The following is an 18,634-nucleotide window of genomic DNA, read 5'->3' as shown; positions in this document are numbered from 1 at the left end:
TGATACAGACCGGACAACCCCTTTAAGTCCAATACATGAGAGTATTGATTTGTTATGCTTCTGCTTAGATCAAAGTGGTTTTCGTAACACTGGAAGTGATGGCTATGTTATGCGATAACTTCCTTATCAGTTCACTGCTGGCTAACAGAACGACATCTATTGCTCAGAATAAATTGCCTTTGGTGCTTAAAGGGGATGTGTGGTGCCCCAGGGTTCTGGTCGTCACAGTGGTATTGCTTTCCTCTCAGGGAGAGTGATGCTACGTTTGGAGGCAAGAAAGGATAACTGCATCCAGGTATCACAAACATGCAACACATTCATACTCCAGGCCACCAGGGGGAGCTTCTGATCCTATTTATTAGGTCACTCCTCACATATATATAACTGGTAGTCTGTAGGGAAAGTTAGTCAGTTCCAGACAGAAGTTAGTTCCTGACAGAGCTCTAGACAGGAGTTCTGTTAGTTCCAGACCAGAGTCTAAGGAGGACAGAATGTCAAAGGAGCTGTGCATGCCCTCAGAGCTGCAGCTCCCGGAAAGAGACTTTGAAAAGCAGAATTGTATTGCAGCGAGCGTGAAGGAAAGCAAAGCAAAAGAGAGGACACCAGAAGGGGACCAGCCCCACTAAAGCTGTCTCCTTCTGAGGCGCAACATCACGGTAGCCGAAACACCGAGGGAGTAAGGACCTCTGTGCCTTATTTCAGAGACCGGCAGGACTGCTAATTGCAGGTTACCTGTCTGCACCTACACCCAGGAGGCACGGTGACACCTTCAGAGGCGGGTTATCTAAGAGACCCTATAAACAGGCTCAAGTCACCAGTCATACGGATTTTGTCCTATCCTATATGGGGGACAGAGAGAGCGAAACACCACATTTGTGAGACCCTTATGTGAAGCCATAGGCAGTAAGGGACTACACTACTGCAGCGCAAGGGAAGGCTACTGATTTCCACCTGGATAAGGGAACTCTGGACTTGCCTCCAAACCGGACGGACTCTGCCTGCCCTGTGGTCTGGTGCTCTGGACTGTGGATGCTGAAGTCTTCAGTAAAGGTAAAGAGACTGCAACCTTGTGTCCTCGTTCTTCTATGTGCCTCTCACCATACCACCATCTACACACCGGAAAGCCCTGGTGACATACTTCACCTGTGGGAAGGTATACCATTTAGCTGCCATAACATCACCCCAGCGGACCCCTTAAAGCAGCATCGGTCACCCTGACCAAATACCGCAGGTGGCGTCAGGAACATAAACTCTATCCCTTTAAAGACCTTTCCCTTTACACGGACGTCCCAGGACCACGGACCGGGTCAGCCACCGTGACATCCCCCTGTGAACCAAAGGACCCGGTATCGAGTACCCCACGGCCCTTGGGGGGCGATCCAGATGTCCATGTATCCACTGGATAGGTCATCAATATGAGATGGGGTTTTATTGCATTTTTAGGGAGAATACGAAGACAAAAAATAGTTATATTTATAATGTTATACTTTGATAGATTGCTCTTTTCCAGACATGATAATTTTCTTCAAAACTGCTTCAAAAACTCTTGGAAAACTTTTCCAATGAATTTCTGAAATGTACTATGCTATTCATGTAAGCAGTTGTTTGAGAAGTTTTTTTCCTGAAAAGATTTTGAAAAGCATGTGGAAAAAAGAAAGCACATGTCAATTTTTGGAAGCAGATCCTGAGGGAAACTTCTCCAAACTACCATAGACACTGTCAAGTCAGAATGGCTGCAAAGAACATTTCAGATCATGAAAAAGTCCCCCAAAAACTACAGCAATAAAGAAATGTTTTCTAAAGATGAGAGTGAACATATCCTTATGGGACTTGAACCTGCGATCATTCGATTGCTCATACAATATACTGGCATGAGCCAATGGGAGACAGCACTATCAAGCAAGCCATTTAAATGCTGCCTCCAGTGATTGATAGCACGATGTAAATGATTTAAAAAGCAGCAATCAGGGCTAACTCCTGTCATTGTTATAACAGGCAGAAACCAGCTGTGTAACACAGTCAGCGTCTGCCTGGTATGGACCAGGTTCCATTTCTGAGTCTGCTCTGTACACATTGAACTCAACCTGTGACCTCCTGCACGGTGGACCCTGCGCTGCGAACGCACCTATACTATTTCTGTATTTACTCGGTGCGTTCCGCCAGCCCTAACACTCTATAGAGTAAAAAAGAGGGCAGGTTCCCATGATAACAATGCTAAAGGGAACCTGTCATGTGGAAAAAATGCTATTAACCTGCAGATATGTGGTTAAACTGCAGGTCAATAGCGTTCTGATGCACTGAAAGCCCCACTGCCGGGAGGAAATGAACTTTACTCCTTCCGATAGCCTCGGGCTTCCAGTTATAGAGGTGCAGCCGGCGCGGCTTAAGTCACCACTCAGAATATTGTGAATGGAGGCAGTAAATACATCCCTGGCACTGGCACTGACTGACAGCCGGCCCGGTACTGACTGACAGCCGGCTCGGCACTGATGCACTGTAGAGCTAGCTGAAAGCCAGAGGCCGCTGGAAGGAACAAAGTTCATTTCCTCCTGGTGTCTGTGCTTTCAATGTGGCGGCCCTATGGTATCAGAACTAGTGATGAGCGAATACACTCGTTACTCGAGATTTCTCAACCACGCTCGGGTGTCCTCCAAGTATTGTTTAGTGCTCGGAGATTTAGGTTTTTTTTTGCCGCAGCTGGATGATTTACAGCTACTAGCCTGCTTGATTACATGTGGGGATTCCCTAGCAACCAGGCAACCCCCGCATGTACTCAGCCTGGCTAACAGATGTAAATCATTCAGCTGAGGTGATAAAACTAAATCTCTGAGCACTAAAAAATACTCGGAGGACACCCGAGTGTGTTCGGGAAATCTCGAGTAATGAGTATATTCGCTCATCACTAATCAGAACGCTATAAATCTTCAGATTAACCCCATATCTGCAGGCTAATGGAATTTTTGTCACATAGCAGGCTCCCTGTAAGGAATATTAGGTATACCTCTTTAAATAGACTGTTACACATCAAAAGAAAACTCTGCTGCAAGCTGGACTGGTACTTAACTGGTGATTATCCTCTTAATGTGACTTTAATAGTAGATAATGTGCAGTACCTGGCACTAGCTACCAATGTACGGTGTTGCGTGTTCCACCCAATATTCAGCAACCTCCAGAACAATCCCACTACCCTTTAAAGGGGTTGTTCCCTTTTAGCTAAATTTCTCCCGTGGCTGCAGTTTGCTTTACGCAGCTTTACTGGGTCCACCGATGAGTCTCTGCTGCTGTTCCCCGGTGACTGGCACTGGCTGCAGCGCTGACAGCGACAGCCAATCCGTGAGCTCAGTGGCTCTAGAAGAGAGCTACTGTGCCAGATACCGGGAACAATGGCGTAGACTCACTGGTGGACCCGGGGAAGGTGAGTATGACACGGTTTGTTTTTAATAGCAAACTGCAGGCAGAGGAGAGATTTCATTGAAAGGGAACAACCCCTTTACACGTCTTCACTCCTGCGCTGACTGGCCATAATGTTGACCATAGTAATGTTATGCCGCATACTAATGCTTTAATATCCAAACATAGTTATTATTAATTCCACTTATTTCCACTGTTAACAATCTGATGTACTGTAGAGCAGCAACATTTTTTCAACCATTTCCCAGGTCTCTAACATGTGAGATTATCGAAGAATAACAAGGTCTGATGAACAGCTGCTGGAAATAAGTATTAGATGCTGTGACGTCACTTCCAGACTGACTCATGGAGAGAAGTGAAGATTTGGCAGGAGGAATATCAGATCTGAAATATTAGTGCTGAACTTAGTAGCAAGATTATGTTCAAATTATACTTATTTTTCCACATTTGTTTCCTATAATATATAAAATATAATATTTTGCACATTAATATCAGTTTGGAAAATAATTATGATAATGACACTTACAGTATCTATCTATCTATCTATCTATCTATCTATCTATCTATCTATCTATCTATCTATCGCTCTATAAAATCTTCTATCAAAACAGACAGTACACTGACTTTCCATGAGGTTTTTAGCGTTTTACTGCATTGTACCCGCATTCAACTACTCCAGGACCCCAGACTGTTAAGGCCGGGTGCACACGATCCAGAACTAGCAGCGCTTTGGATGCAGCGCATGTTCGCTGTGCACAAAGTGCTGCTATCTATTGAACGCAGGTAACTCCGCATTTGTTCACTGAACTGCTGGGATTCACCACGTCCAATACATTCTATGGGTGAGATTTCTGTTACATAGACACGCGTCACCACAAGAGAAAATGACATGCTGCAGTCTGGAGAGACCCCCCGCATGTCCGTCTCCACGGGTGAGCCGCAGGAGTCTGTGGACACATAGTGGACATGTTATTTCTTGAGATACCATCCACTATGCTGTAACATCTGGACGCTGAATAAGTACACAGCGTCCAACCCGCAGCAACCCGATCATGGGCACATACCCTCACACGCACCCTCGCACAAAGGAAGACGGGAGCTTACATACCCACCAGCATTTTTTGGAGACACCACAACGAGGAACCTCTACTAACTGTATGTCTATGTGACACAATTTATATTGCTCAGTTGATAGAAGTAATTTGGTATCAGTGACTGGTCTGCTTTATTTGTTAATGTGACTATCATATTATCTCTACATCCGGGGTCACACTTGTGAGTGCAATGCGAGAAACTCGCGCTAGTCTCTCACATTAATACCCGGCACTGCCGCCGGCACTCAGGACCAGAGCGTTCAGCTGCAAAGAAAATCATGCAGCCGCATACTCCGGTCCCAAGTGCCGGCGGCAGTGCCGGGTATTGATGTGAGAGACTTGCACAAGTTTCTCGCATTGCACTCGCAAGTGTGACCCCGGCCTACCACCAATGAAGGGATTACATAGTAACATAGTTAGTAAGGCCGAAAAAAGACATTTGTCCATCCAGTTCAGCCTATATTCCATCATAATAAATCTGGCACTAAGTTATATGCAACCAGTATTAACTATCTTATCTACCTATTCTAATCCTCAAGCTGCATAATCTATGTTTACTAAGTAAGAGACAATGAAACTTAGGTTTATTGCCTTATTCTTATAGCTATCAATTAGTTTTTGAAGTTTCAATTTTGCATATTCTTTATTCCACGGTGCTCACCATCTGTTTAGCATGACAGCATCTACCACTTTTTTACTAGCTATTCCTCTATTACGGGTTTTCACACAGAACTCATGGATCTGTCAGCGGCTTTCAGCACACCATATTCCCTCCTCCCCTTTTTATGACACTAGTGCGTTATTAAAATATATTTATATTCAAATGCTATTAATTTAAATAATAAAGTCAAATTTTATTTATGATCCCTAAAATAGGGTCCTTTTGCCCCTTGGGGTAATTTTCTAATGTAGTATATGGTCTCACCAAAACCTCAAATACAAGAGTGGTGGGACACCCACAGATCAGAAAGTGATCACCTAGCCTGTGGATAGTTGATGGGTTGTTTTCACTGGACATCCCCTTTAAGCAAAAGAAGAGCATAACAAATCTACAAGGTGATTACTGCATGATGATCATTTCTTTAAGGTTTTGCTGCATCTGTGTTAGGGCACAGTCAGATGGCCGTATAACGTGGACCATGATCACATCTCAATGCACGGACTGGCTGGCAGCTCTCCCGACCTAAGAGTGACAGCTGCATAGAAATGCATGTTGTTACGCTCCGGTCAGGAGAGCCACTAGCCAGTCCAAGCATTGTATTGCAATCGTCGTCCATGTTATATCACCATCTGGCTGCGCCTATAGTGTCGTGGCTTCCTGTGGACAGTAATATATTGTAGGTAAATACCCTCAAACACTGTATTATGAGATTAAAATAATAAAAAAAGACATGGCAAATCGTTTTTTTTTTCTTTACTCACACTGGATACTTTGAAACATTATTTTTTTAATTATTATATGAAAGTGATAAAATGTTCATACCATAATGATATAGCTGCAGGCTTCTTAGGATAAGACCAGTTAGAGCTGCACCTACAGCAGTGCCATGCAGCTAAGGCCGGGATCACACATGCGCGAAACACGTCCGTGTCCCGCATGTGAAATCCAAGCTCTGGCGCCGGCACTGTGGAGTGGAGCGTGCGGCCGCATAGCAACACATGGAGCCGCACGCTCCGCTCTGGAGTGCCGGCGCCAGAGCTTGGATTTCACATGCGGGACACGGACGTGTTTCTCACATGTGTGATCCCGGCCTTACTGATAAACAAGCACATGATTTGGCAGGAGAATACCCCTTTCACCAGCAAAACCATGTGGTTAATTGTATTAGCTCGTTTCCTGCAAGATCATGCACCATTTAAAGGGAATTTGTCTTCAGGTTTTTGCTATATAACCTAAGAGCAGCATTATATAGGAGCAGAGACCCTGATTGCACTTACTGGTCTGCTTGGTTCAGTTTTCTTAAATCACTGTTTTGTCTTATGCAGATCTACCAACCCCGCCCACACCACTGATTGGCAACTTTCTTTGCATTTTATGCATAGAGAGAAAGCTGCCAATCAGTGGTGGGGGCGGCGTTATACACAGCGGGAGGACTACATGGCACGAGACAACTAGTCATCTAGTGATCATCTCCTGCTGATAAAACACTGATTGTATTGAAATTTCAACAAGCAACCAGTAAATGATAAATCACTGGAATCTCTGCCCCTACATCATACTGTCATAGTGCTCTCTGATTGCATTTCAAAAATCTGCTGACAGATTCCATTTAATAATCAATTTATAAAACCGGGCAGCATGCTGTATCACTGCCCTTGGTCTGGCTGTACGATAACATACCTGAATAGGGATCATCGCTAAATTGTGTTGATTTTCTATCATGCTGATTACAGGCATGAATGTTTTCATTAATTCAATCAAATACACAAAAGCTGGAAATATTGGACTAACCGTTCAAGATATATCATGTATATGCATGTCTACATTGCTTTTATACAGTTATTTTTCTTTCATTGCATATCCCATTCTTGGTCTTGATGCAGCAAAACCTGTGAATTTAATATGACTGAGTATCTTGGATGACACAAATAAAAATCTTCATTGGTTTGGATGACACGACTTTAAACCATTTCTGTATTATCTTATCCATTATTGCAATGGTAACACCAGATGAAGATAAAATCAGTGATAAAAGGGTGAATTATGTTACCTGACTGCTAGCGCTAAAAGGGGTTTTCCTGCTATAGTAAATTAATACAGGTTAGAACACACTGTTCTCTCTGTAGAGCACTAAATTAGGGAGTTTGTTAAAATCTCTGAAAAACCGGGCATTCCAATGGATATCCCAACAGAGCTCAAACAAAACACTGTATGTGTGTGAACCTAGCCTTACTGGGATCTGGGCTGGTTTTAGAAAATGTGGGGCCCTGGGCAAAAGTTTAAAGTGGGGTCCCAAATGCTGACATATTGCACCATCACACAAGAACATTTCGGTTGTAATTACATGGGCTGAGTTCAGGCCGTTAAACAAGCGTGATCAACAATATTGAAGTCGTTTGATGATTGTTTTCCGGCCTCTTTACACCAGCTGAAAAAGAAAAATGGGGGCAGAACGATCACTAGTAGAGCAATCTTTCCCCATACAGTATCATGTCATCAGCAGCCCATCTACAGTTTTCACTAGGCGATGTGCTGACAAGAACAATGATTACTGTTCCCGCATAAACAATTCAAACACTCGATGAATAGGCAGCATTTTTCTCTTCTAGTATAATGAACCCCATAGTCCTCCATATAGTATAATGCACACCCAATAGCCCTTCATATAGTATAATGTGCCCCATAGTCCTCCACATAGTATAATGTGTGTCATAGTCAAACATATAGTGTACTGCACACCACATCATACTCCATATAGTATAATGCACTCCTCATAGTCCCCCATATAGTATAATCCACTCTCCATAGTCCTCCATCCCATAGCCCTCCATAAAGTATAATGCACCCAAATGTCTTCCATATAGTATAATGCACCCCATATTTCTCCATACAGTATAATGCATTTCCCATAATCCTCCATATAGTATAATACGCTCCCCATAGTCCTCAATATATTATACGTCATATCATGGTCCTCCATATTGTATAATGCACCCCCATAGTCCTCCCTATATTATAATGCACCACCCATAGTCCTCCATATAGCATAATGTATGTAATACACACAGCATCATCCTCCATATAGTATAATGCACTCCCATTAGTCCTCCATATAGTATAATCCACTCCCCATAGTCCTTCATCCCATAGCCCTCCATATAGTATAGTGCACCCAAGTCTTCCATATAGTATAATGCAGGCCATAGTCCTACATACAGCATAATACGCTCCCCAGAGTCATCAATATAGTATAATTCAACCCCTAGTCCTCCATATTGTATAATGCACCCCATAGTCCTCCATATTGTGTAATGCACTCCCCATGGTATAATGCACCTCACAGTCCTTCATATAGTATGATACATTCGCCATAGTCCTCTACAGTGTAATGCACTCCCAATAGTCCTTGGTAGAGTATAATGCAGCCCCCATATAGTACACATAGTATAATGCATTCCCCGTAGTCCTTAATAGAGTATAATGCAACCCCAGTAAAGTATAACGCAGCCCCCATAGAGTATAACACAGCCCCCACAGAGTATAACACAGCCCCTACAGAGTATAATGCAGCCCCATGGAGTATAAAGCAGCCTCATAGCGTATAGCTCAGCGTCATAGAGTATAATTCAGATTCATAGAGTATAATGAAGCCCCCACAGAGTATAATGCAGCATCAAATAGAATAATGCAGCCCCCATAGAGTATAATGCTGCCCCAATATGGTATAAAGCAGCCTCAAATAGTATAATGTACACGCCATATTACTCCAATATTATGTCCACCGTGGACTCACTGATTTAAAAATAAATATATACTCACCTCTCCCTGCTCCCCCACTGCTCTGGTCTTTGCAGCACATCTACTAAGCAACTTCACTGTTTGTCACAGCTTGGCGCATGATGAAGTGATGTCATCGCACCCACTGCGTCTGAAGCAGAGAGGGAAATGATGGGGTGAGGGAATGTCACCTGACGCACTCTCCTCCATCATTGCTTTCAACTGTATTGGCATCTATGATCTATGATGCCGATACAGTTGAATGTGCGATGTGGAGGGGAGGCGGAGACAGTACGGGCACAGGGCCCTCCTGACTCACGAGCCCCATAGCGACTGCCTGGTGTGACGCTATTAGGCACGACACCGGCTGATGGAGCCCTGGGGTAGTGTGGACCCTAAGCAAATGCCTTGTTGCCTGCCCCTAATGCCGGCCCTGACTAGGATGTGCAGTAAATTTCATACTGATGGATACCAACTGTTGGAACTGTGATCAATAACCAACAGAATTTGTCCTTTTAATTTCTCAGAACATTGTTGCACCTCAATGAACTTCACTTCAATGGGAGTAACTAGTTGCAGCACCCTTGTTCTAGCCATTGGTTGAGGTCCAAAAAGTCAGACCTAGGGATGAGCGAGTAGTGAAATATTCGGTCTCGCTATACTCGTAACGAGTAGGTCTTAATACTCGGGTATTCGTAATGAGGAGCGAGTCCAATTCAAGTCAATGGGAAATGCGAGTAATTTTATGCTGGACCCTACAAAGCGGTCTGGGGGCCTGAGGAAAAGGCTGAAATGGGTGAATGATTGTTTAAAAGCAGGTGGTAAAAAGCTGTGTGTTGGTTAACGTAGGAAGAAGCCACCCATCATCATCACAAGGGGCTCACAATTCTAAAGGTTGGACTACTGCCCTTGTTGTTCCACTGCCACTGCACAATGTGCAGGCATAGTGTCTTCAAAAAATGAGCCCTAGGGGCTGTATCATGGTTGACGCAGGAAGTAGGCCTCAAGAGCCAGAAAATTATGAAACTAGACTACTAGCACAACAGTTCCAGTGCCCAATGTGCAGGCATAGACATAGTGTTTTTAAAAATGAGCTCAAAGGGCTGTATCATGGTTGACCCAGGAAGGAGGCCTCAAGAGCCGGATAATTATTAAACTAGACTACTAGCGCGGCAGCTCCAGTGCCCAATGTGCAGGCTTAGACATAGTGTTTCAAAAAATTAGCCCAAGGGGCATGATACCATGATTGATGCAGGAAGGAGGTCTCATCACAATTGCCTCCGATGGGAAATATTAATGAATGGAAAATTATTTCTAACTTGTTGACCATGAGGTACATGTGGCAGAAGCAGGAGTAGGATACTAGATGGCGTGTCTCTCTCTATTAATGCATGCTGTTGCAAAGAGCTGGTACCTCTTCTACCAGCGGTGTCTGAGTCTGATGTTGTCATCAAATGATCGACAACGGCCATTTTGATGGATTCAATTGTGAAACCCCTTGGTGACTGCAACAGTAGCGAAGGAAATTTGTCCTTGTACCGTGGGTCAAGAAAGGTGGGCAACCAGTATAGGTTGCTGTTGAAAATGTGGATCACGCGAGGGTCTTGGGACAGACAATTAGACATGAACTGTGCCATGTGTGCCAAGCTGCAATGAGGCAAATGTTCTGTGGCCCCAGAAGGAGGAACAATTCCAATCCTTTCCTCCCACTGACTTTCCTCCTCCTCCAGCCCACCCATGCTGGATAGACCTGAAGCTGGGGTTGGGAGTCCCCTCTATAGCATCATGGGTCCCCTCAGAACCACATAAAAATAAGTCCTCTCCCTCCTCATCTTCCTCCTCATCTTCATAACCCAATCTTAACTCATCATGATATTGGCTGGGCTGGGTAGGATCACCCAGTGTGAAATCTAGGCACAGACAGTCAGGGTATGTTTTTATACATTTCTGAACCACTAGGTTCAGCACGTGACCCATACATGGCACGTGTACCAGCTTCCCGAGCTTTAATGCCGCCACCAGGTTATATCCATTATCACAGACAACCAGACCGGGTTTGAGTTGCAGTGGGGAGAGCCACTGAACGGTCTGTTGTTTTATTCCTTGCCACAGCTGTGCTGCAGTGTGTGGTGTTTGACCTAAACAGGTCAGCTTCTGCAGAGCGTGTTGCCGCTTTGCAGGTGCGCTGCTGCACAGTTCCCAACTTGGGAGTGATGTGGAGGGTAATTCAGCATAGGATGAGGAGGTGGAGGAGAAGGAGGAAGAGGAGAGACTTGATGTATATGATGATGCGTGTTATGACCTGGTGGTTAGGAGCACCCGACCTGATAGTTAAACTCATACAGGACGAGCTCTGGGATGTGGGAGCTCTGCTGACCGCCAGCCCTAATCCTATCACACACACTAAAAATAGCCGTGGAGCGCTCCTGACGCTCCCTAGGCGCCTCGTCACAGCCTCAGAGCTAGCTAGCCCTAGAGATAGAAAATAAAGCCTACCTTGCCTCAGAGAAATTACCCAAAGGAATAGGCAGCCCCCCACATATAATGACTGCGAGTAAAGATGAAAGTCACAAACGCAGAAATGAAATAGGTTTCAGCAAAGAGAGGCCAGACTTACTAAATAGATAGGATAGGAAAGGAATCTTTGCGGTCAGCACAAAAACCTACAAAAGACCACGCAGAGTGTGCAAAAAAGACCTCCGCACTGACTAACGGTGCGGGGGGGGGGCCCACTCTGCATCCCAGAGCTTCCAGCTAGCAAGACAAAATCAGGATAACCAGCTGGACAAAGAAACAATGAGCAAAAATAACAATAAGGAACTTAGCTTCTGCAGGAGAAGACAGGTCACCAGGCAGATCCAGGAGCGAACTGAACCAATGCTAAAACATTGACAGCTGGCATGGAGTAACGATCTGAGTGGAGTTAAATAGAGAAGCCAACCAAAGGATAAACCACGTCACCTGTGTAAGGAACCTCAGAAGCAGCAGCTTCACTCATAGACACCAGAGGGAGCCCATAGACAGAACTCGCCGAAGTACCATTCACGACCACAGGAGGGAGTTCGACAACAGAATTCACAACAGTACCCCCCCCTTGAGGAGGGGTCACCGAACCCTCACCAGAGCCCCCAGGCCGATCAGGATGAGCCAAATGAAAGGCACGAACAAGATCGGCAGCATGAACATCAGAGGCAAAAACCCAGGAATTATCTTCTTGACCATAACCCTTCCACTTGACCAGGTACTGGAGTTTCCGTCTCGAAACACGAGAATCCAAAATCTTCTCCACCACATACTCCAACTCCCCCTCAACCAACACCGGGGCAGGAGGATCAACGGAGGGAACCATAGGCGCCACGTATCTCCGCAACAACGACCTATGGAACACATTATGGATGGCAAAAGAAGCTGGAAGGTCCAAACGAAATGACACAGGATTAAGAACCTCAGAAATCTTATATGGTCCAATGAAACGAGGCTTAAACTTAGGAGAGGAAACCTTCATAGGAACGTGACGAGATGACAACCAAACCAAATAACCAACACGAAGTCGGGGACCAACACAACGCCGGCGGTTAGCGAAACGTTGAGCCTTCTCCTGGGACAATGTCAAATTGTCCACCACATGAGTCCAAATCTGCTGCAACCTGTCCACCACCGCATCCACACCAGGACAGTCCGAAGGCTCAACCTGCCCTGAAGAGAAACGAGGATGGAAACCAGAATTGCAGAAAAAAGGAGAAACTAAAGTAGCCGAGCTGGCCCGATCATTAAGGGCGAACTCAGCCAAAGGCAAGAAGGACACCCAATCATCCTGATCAGCAGAAACAAAGCATCTCAGATATGTCTCCAAAGTCTGATTAGTTCATTCGGTTTGGCCATTAGTCTGGGATGGAAAGCCGAAGAAAAAGACAAATCAATGCCCATCTTAGTGCAAAAGGACCGCCAAAACCTCGAAACAAACTGGGAACCTCTGTCCGAGACGATGTTCTCCGGAATGCCATGCAAACGAACCACATGCTGGAAAAACAATGGCACCAAATCAGAGGAGGAAGGCAGTTTAGATAAGGGTACCAAATGGACCATCTTAGAGAAGCGATCACAAACCACCCAAATGACCGACATCTTTTGAGAAACAGGGAGATCAGAAATAAAATCCATGGAAATATGCGTCCAGGGCCTCTTCAGAATCGGCAAGGGCAAAAGCAACCCACTGGCACGAGAACAGCAGGACTTAGCCCGAGCACAAATCCCACAGGACTGCACAAAAGAACGCACATCCCGTGACAAAGAAGGCCACCAAAAAGATCTAGCCACCAAATCTCTGGTACCAAAGATTCCAGGATGACCAGCCAATACTGAACAATGAATCTCCGAGATAACTCTACCAGTCCATCTATCAGGGACAAACAGTTTCTCCATAGGACAACGGTCAGGTCTATTAGCCTGAAACTTTTGCAGCACACGCCGCAAATCAGGGGAAATGGCAGACAAAATTACCCCTTCTTTAAGAATACCCGCCGGCTCCGGAACACCCGGAGAGTCAGGCACAAAACTCCTTGACAGGGCATCAGCCTTCACATTCTTAGATCCCGGAAGGTATGAAACCACAAAATCAAAACGGGAGAAAAAGAGCGACCATCAAGCCTGTCTAGGATTCAACCGTTTGGCAGACTCGAGATAAGTCAAATTCTTGTGATCCGTCAAGACCACCACGCGATGTTTAGCTCCTTCAAGCCAATGTCGCCACTCCTCGAATGCCCACTTCATGGCCAACAACTCCCGATTGCCCACATCATAATTGCGCTCAGCAGGCGAGAATTTTCTAGAAAAGAAGGCACAGGGTTTCATCACCGAGCCATCAGAACTTCTTTGCGACAAAACAGCCCCTGCTCCAATTTCAGAAGCATCAACCTCCACCTGAAAAGGGAGCGAAACATCTGGCTGGCACAACACAGGGGCAGAAGCAAAACGACGCTTCAACTCCTGAAAAGCCTCTACAACCGCAGAGGACCAATTGACCACATCAGCACCTTTCTTGGTCAAATCAGTCAACGGTTTAGCAATACTGGAAAAGTTAGCGATGAAGCGACGATAAAAATTAGCAAAGCCCAGGAACTTCTGCAAGCTCTTCACAGATGTCGGCTGAGTCCAATCGTAAATGGCCTGAACTTTAACAGGGTCCATCTCGATAGTAGAAGGGGAAAAAATGAAACCCAAAAATGAAACCTTCTGAACTCCAAAGAGACACTTTGACCCCTTCACAAACAAGGAATTCGCACGAAGGACCTGGAACACCATTCTGACCTGCTTCACATGAGACTCCCAATCATCCGAAAACACCAAAATGTCATCCAAATATACAATCATAAATCTATCCAGGTACTCTCGGAAGATGTCATGCATAAAGGACTGAAACACAGATGGAGCATTAGAAAGCCCGAATGGCATAACCAGGTACTCAAAATGGCCCTCGGGCGTATTAAATGCTGTTTTCCATTCATCACCCTGTTTAATTCGCACAAGATTATACGCCCCTCGAAGATCTATCTTGGTGAACCAACTAGCCCCATTAATCCGAGCAAATAAATCAGACAGCAGCGGCAAAGGATACTGAAATTTGACTGTGATCTTATTAAGAAGGCGGTAATCAATACAAGGTCTCAAAGAACCATCCTTCTTGGCCACAAAAAAAAACCCTGCTCCCAATGGTGACGACGACGGACGAATATGACCCTTCTCCAAGGATTCCTTTATATAACTCCGCATAGCGGCGTGCTCTGGCACAGATAAATTAAACAGACGGCCCTTAGGAAACTTACTACCAGGAATCAAAATAATAGCACAGTCGCAATCCCTATGAGGAGGTAGGGCACCAGATTTGGGCTCTTCAAATACATCCCGGTAATCTGATAAAAACTCAGGGACTTCAGAAGGAGTGGAAGGCGAAATTGACAGCAATGGAACATCACCATGTACCCCCTGACAACCCCAGCTGGACACAGACATAGATTTCCAATCCAATACTGGATTATGGACCTGTAGCCATGGCAACCCCAAAACGACCACATCATGCAGATTCTGCAACACCAAAAAGTGAATATCCTCCTGATGTGCAGGAGCCATGCACATGGTCAATTAAGTCCAGTACTGAGGCTTATTCTTGGCCAAAGGCGTAGCATCAATTCCTCTCAATGGAATAGGATACTGCAAGGGCTCCAAGAAAAAACCACAGCGCCTGGCAAACTCCAAGTCCATCAAATTCAGGGCAGCGCCTGAATCCACAAATGCCATTACAGAATAGGACGACAGAGAGCAAATCAGAGTAACGGACAAAAGAAATTTAGACTGTACCGTACCAATGGTGGCAGACCTAGCGAACCGCTTAGTGCGCTTAGGACAATCGGAGATAGCATGAGTGGATTCACCACAGTAAAAACACAGCCCATTCCGACGTCTGTGTTCTTGCCGTTCAGCTCTAGTCAAAGTCCTATCACATTGCATAGGCTCAGGCCTATGCTCAGAGAATACCGCCAGATGGTGCACAGCTTTGCGCTCACGCATGCGCCGATCGATCTGAATGGCCAAGGACATAGACTCATTCAGACCAGCAGACGTGGGAAATCCCACCATGACATCCTTAAGGGCTTCAGAAAGACCCTTTCTGAAAATTGCCGCCAGGGCACATTCATTCCACTGAGTAAGCACAGACCACTTTCTAAACTTCTGACAGTACACCTCCGCTTCATCTTGACCCTGACACAAAGCCAGCAAGATTTTCTCTGCCTGATCCACTGAATTTAGTTCATCATAAAGCCAGAAAAAACGTCCTGAACCACCCAAAGGTCTAGGGGAAAAGAAAGACAAAACACAGTGCAAAGAAAAAAAAGTGGTCTCAGAAGTGCTCTTATCCCTCTATTGAGATGCATTAATACTTTGGGCCAGCTTTACTGTTATGACCTGGTGGTTAGGAGCACCCGACCTGGTAGTTAAACTCATACAGGACGGGCTCTGGGATGTGGGAGCTCTGCTGACCGCAAGCCCTAATCCTATCACACACACTAAAAATAGCCGTGGCGCGCTCCTAACGCTCCCTAGGCGCCTCGTCACAGCCTCAGAGCTAGCTAGCCCTAGAGATAGAAAATAAAGCCTACCTTGCCTCAGAGAAATTCCCCAAAGGAATAGGCAGAGGCAACCAAAGGATCATATGTACCAAACAGATCATAGGAGTGGCCAAGCATTGGGTTAAATGCTTTCTGTGACTGCTGAGGGTGGGAGGAAGTAGGAACAGATTGAGGATTGAATGACCCAGTGTTCTGTGTATCGACAGTAGCCTGTGTGGTCATGGAGGGTTGGGTGCTACTAGAAAATTTCATTGAGGCCTTTTCTGCCATCCAAAACAGTATCTGCTCTTGCTCTTATGGCTTCCAGACACGTTTACTTTCCAGACCGGGAATTTTCGCCAGGAACATAGATGCATCAACATTCTTCTGTCTCTCAGACTCACCGCTTTGTCGGGCACCACTGACAACCCCAGGCCCACGTCCCTGTCCCTTCACAACAGGCTTTTTGGGAGTGTTGGGGGTTTTGTGACATAGTTGCAGATGTTCAGATGCAGATATTGGGGAACAAGGAGCAGTTCGTGCTTTGTGGAAGGTAGCACTACAGCCTAGTACTGCTTTATGTTTTGCAAACAGGAGGACTGTCTGTAATGTAAAAAAAAATTGACCTGAGTTTAACGCAGAATATTTTGCTCGCCAATCACCACAGAAGACAACATAGCTGGATGCATGTCAGTTGTGCAGTAACATGCGTGCTATTCGGTATGCAAACAGCACCGTAAAAGCAAAAAAATTGACCTGAGTTTAACACCGAATATTTTGCTCACCAGTCACCACAGAAGACAACAGAGCTGGATGCATGTAAGTTGTGCAGTAACGTGCGTGTTATTCGGTGTGCAAACAGCACTGTAAAGGCAAAAAAATTTACCTGAGTTTAATGCTGAATATTTTGCTCGCCAGTCACAACAGAAAACAACAGAGCTAGCTACGTGTCAGTTGTGTGGTAACATGCGTGCTATTAGGTGTGCAAACAGCACCGCAAGAGCAAAAAAATTGGCCTGCAGGGGTAAATGTGACCTCAAAAATAGCTGGAAAACTGTCACTACTCCGACCTTACACAGTACTTTCAGCAAGAGCAGAGATATTGAGGTACCATGTATGTACTGTAACTCTCCTGCCTGTTTCCCTGTACTACTATAGTCACCTACTACTAGAATAGCTCTCACAAGAGCTTTTGTGTTTTTCTTTAGATGGTTTCTGGACGATTTCCGAAAGCACAACTCTCCATAGCAGCTGCTCACACTCTCCCTATGCTAGCACTAGCTGTGTTCCGGATGCAATGTGTAGAAAATGGCGCCGGCAGGGCTTTTATAGAGCCTATGACTCATAGCCTACTATGATGACTCATCTATGATGCTGCGCAGCCAGCCAATCACAGTAATGCTGCCCACAACCAAGAAGGCTGCGGCATTACTGTGATTGGCTAATGCTGGGTGGGAGAAAGGAATATTGCGAGGCAAGTAGTGAAATACTCGCTAGAATTCGAGTACCGCGAGTACCGCATTACTCGCCGAGTACCGAATCTTAATGAATATATTCGCTCATCCCTAGTCAGACCCCCATGATTAAGAGGAATCTCTTTACACTAAAAAAGATTAACTGCCGGAGAGTTCTACTGTTGTAAAAAATATAGACATTTATGCAATGGCTCCCTATCTTAAGTGCTCTGATTTTTGGGAGGATTTGTCACAGAACACACCACTTTGGTTCAGAGTCTCAATATTTGATTAGAGGTTGTCAAAGCTATAGAACCCCTTAAATGTTTCGTCAAAGCTATAGAACCCCTTAAATGCTTCGTCAAAGCTATAGAAACCCCTTAAATTTTCTCTATTTTTCCTATAAGTGTCTCTTATTATAAATAAGCATTTATATAGAGGTTTTACTGTTTTATTCCCAGAGCGGCAACTCCATTTGGAGGATTTGATAAAGCATCCAAGATGATCACTTTCAAGATCCCAGATTTTGACCTGCTTTCTATCAACACACTTCCATTTGATATGAATATAGACCCCATCAGGGCAAGAAAGTCCTTTAACAGAACACCTCAAGGGTGGTCATCTGAAAATCCTCACATTATTATCTCCTCTGATATCATGTTCAATCCAGATGTCCCAGAATCTGATGATTTATAAATATGTGAAGTCCATCGCTGAAATGCTTTATTCCCATGTACAGTAGTCTAGTTATGGATGTTTCTGATTAATATTTTATTATGTTATGCTGAGCAAGTAAATGGCAGCTTAGCAGAATGTATCATGTTTTATTTTTTAACTGGTATGTTCAGATTATTTCAGTACTTTATTGGTGAGCTGCTGTCTCAGCTGAATCATTACTTGTTGAAATGTAATCAATAAACCACAACAGTAAATTCACTCTTGATTATGAGTCTATAATTTACAAAGTAAATCATATTGAGTTGTTAAACATTAGATGACCTTAACATACAAACCAAGAAATGTATAACAGGATCAGTCCTAGGAACATGTAGTTGGAAAAGTTTCAACCAAGTTTCTTTTTAGTGACATTATTTTTGTAGGTTTATTTGAAGGAAATAAGCAGTTTCTACAATC

General features: G+C 44.7%; 1 protein-coding gene across 1 annotated transcript in view; it reads left to right on the top strand.

Moving 5' to 3' along the window:
* The window catches only part of MYOZ2 (myozenin 2), a 230,254-nt gene extending 211,928 nt beyond the window's left edge, over positions 1 to 18,326 (top strand). Inside the window, exon 6 of the mRNA XM_069743749.1 lies at positions 17,962 to 18,326. Within this exon, the coding sequence (XP_069599850.1) occupies positions 17,962 to 18,196 (235 nt within the window). The 3' untranslated portion in view covers positions 18,197 to 18,326. The remainder of the gene's footprint in view (positions 1 to 17,961) is intronic.
* Positions 18,327 to 18,634: the final 308 nt, after the last annotated feature.

The sequence above is a fragment of the Ranitomeya imitator genome, chromosome 1, assembly GCF_032444005.1.
Source record: "Ranitomeya imitator isolate aRanImi1 chromosome 1, aRanImi1.pri, whole genome shotgun sequence".
Lineage (NCBI taxonomy): Eukaryota > Metazoa > Chordata > Amphibia > Anura > Dendrobatidae > Ranitomeya > Ranitomeya imitator.
Note: the sequence above shows the minus strand (reverse complement) of the source record. Positions and strands in the feature narration are given on the sequence as shown.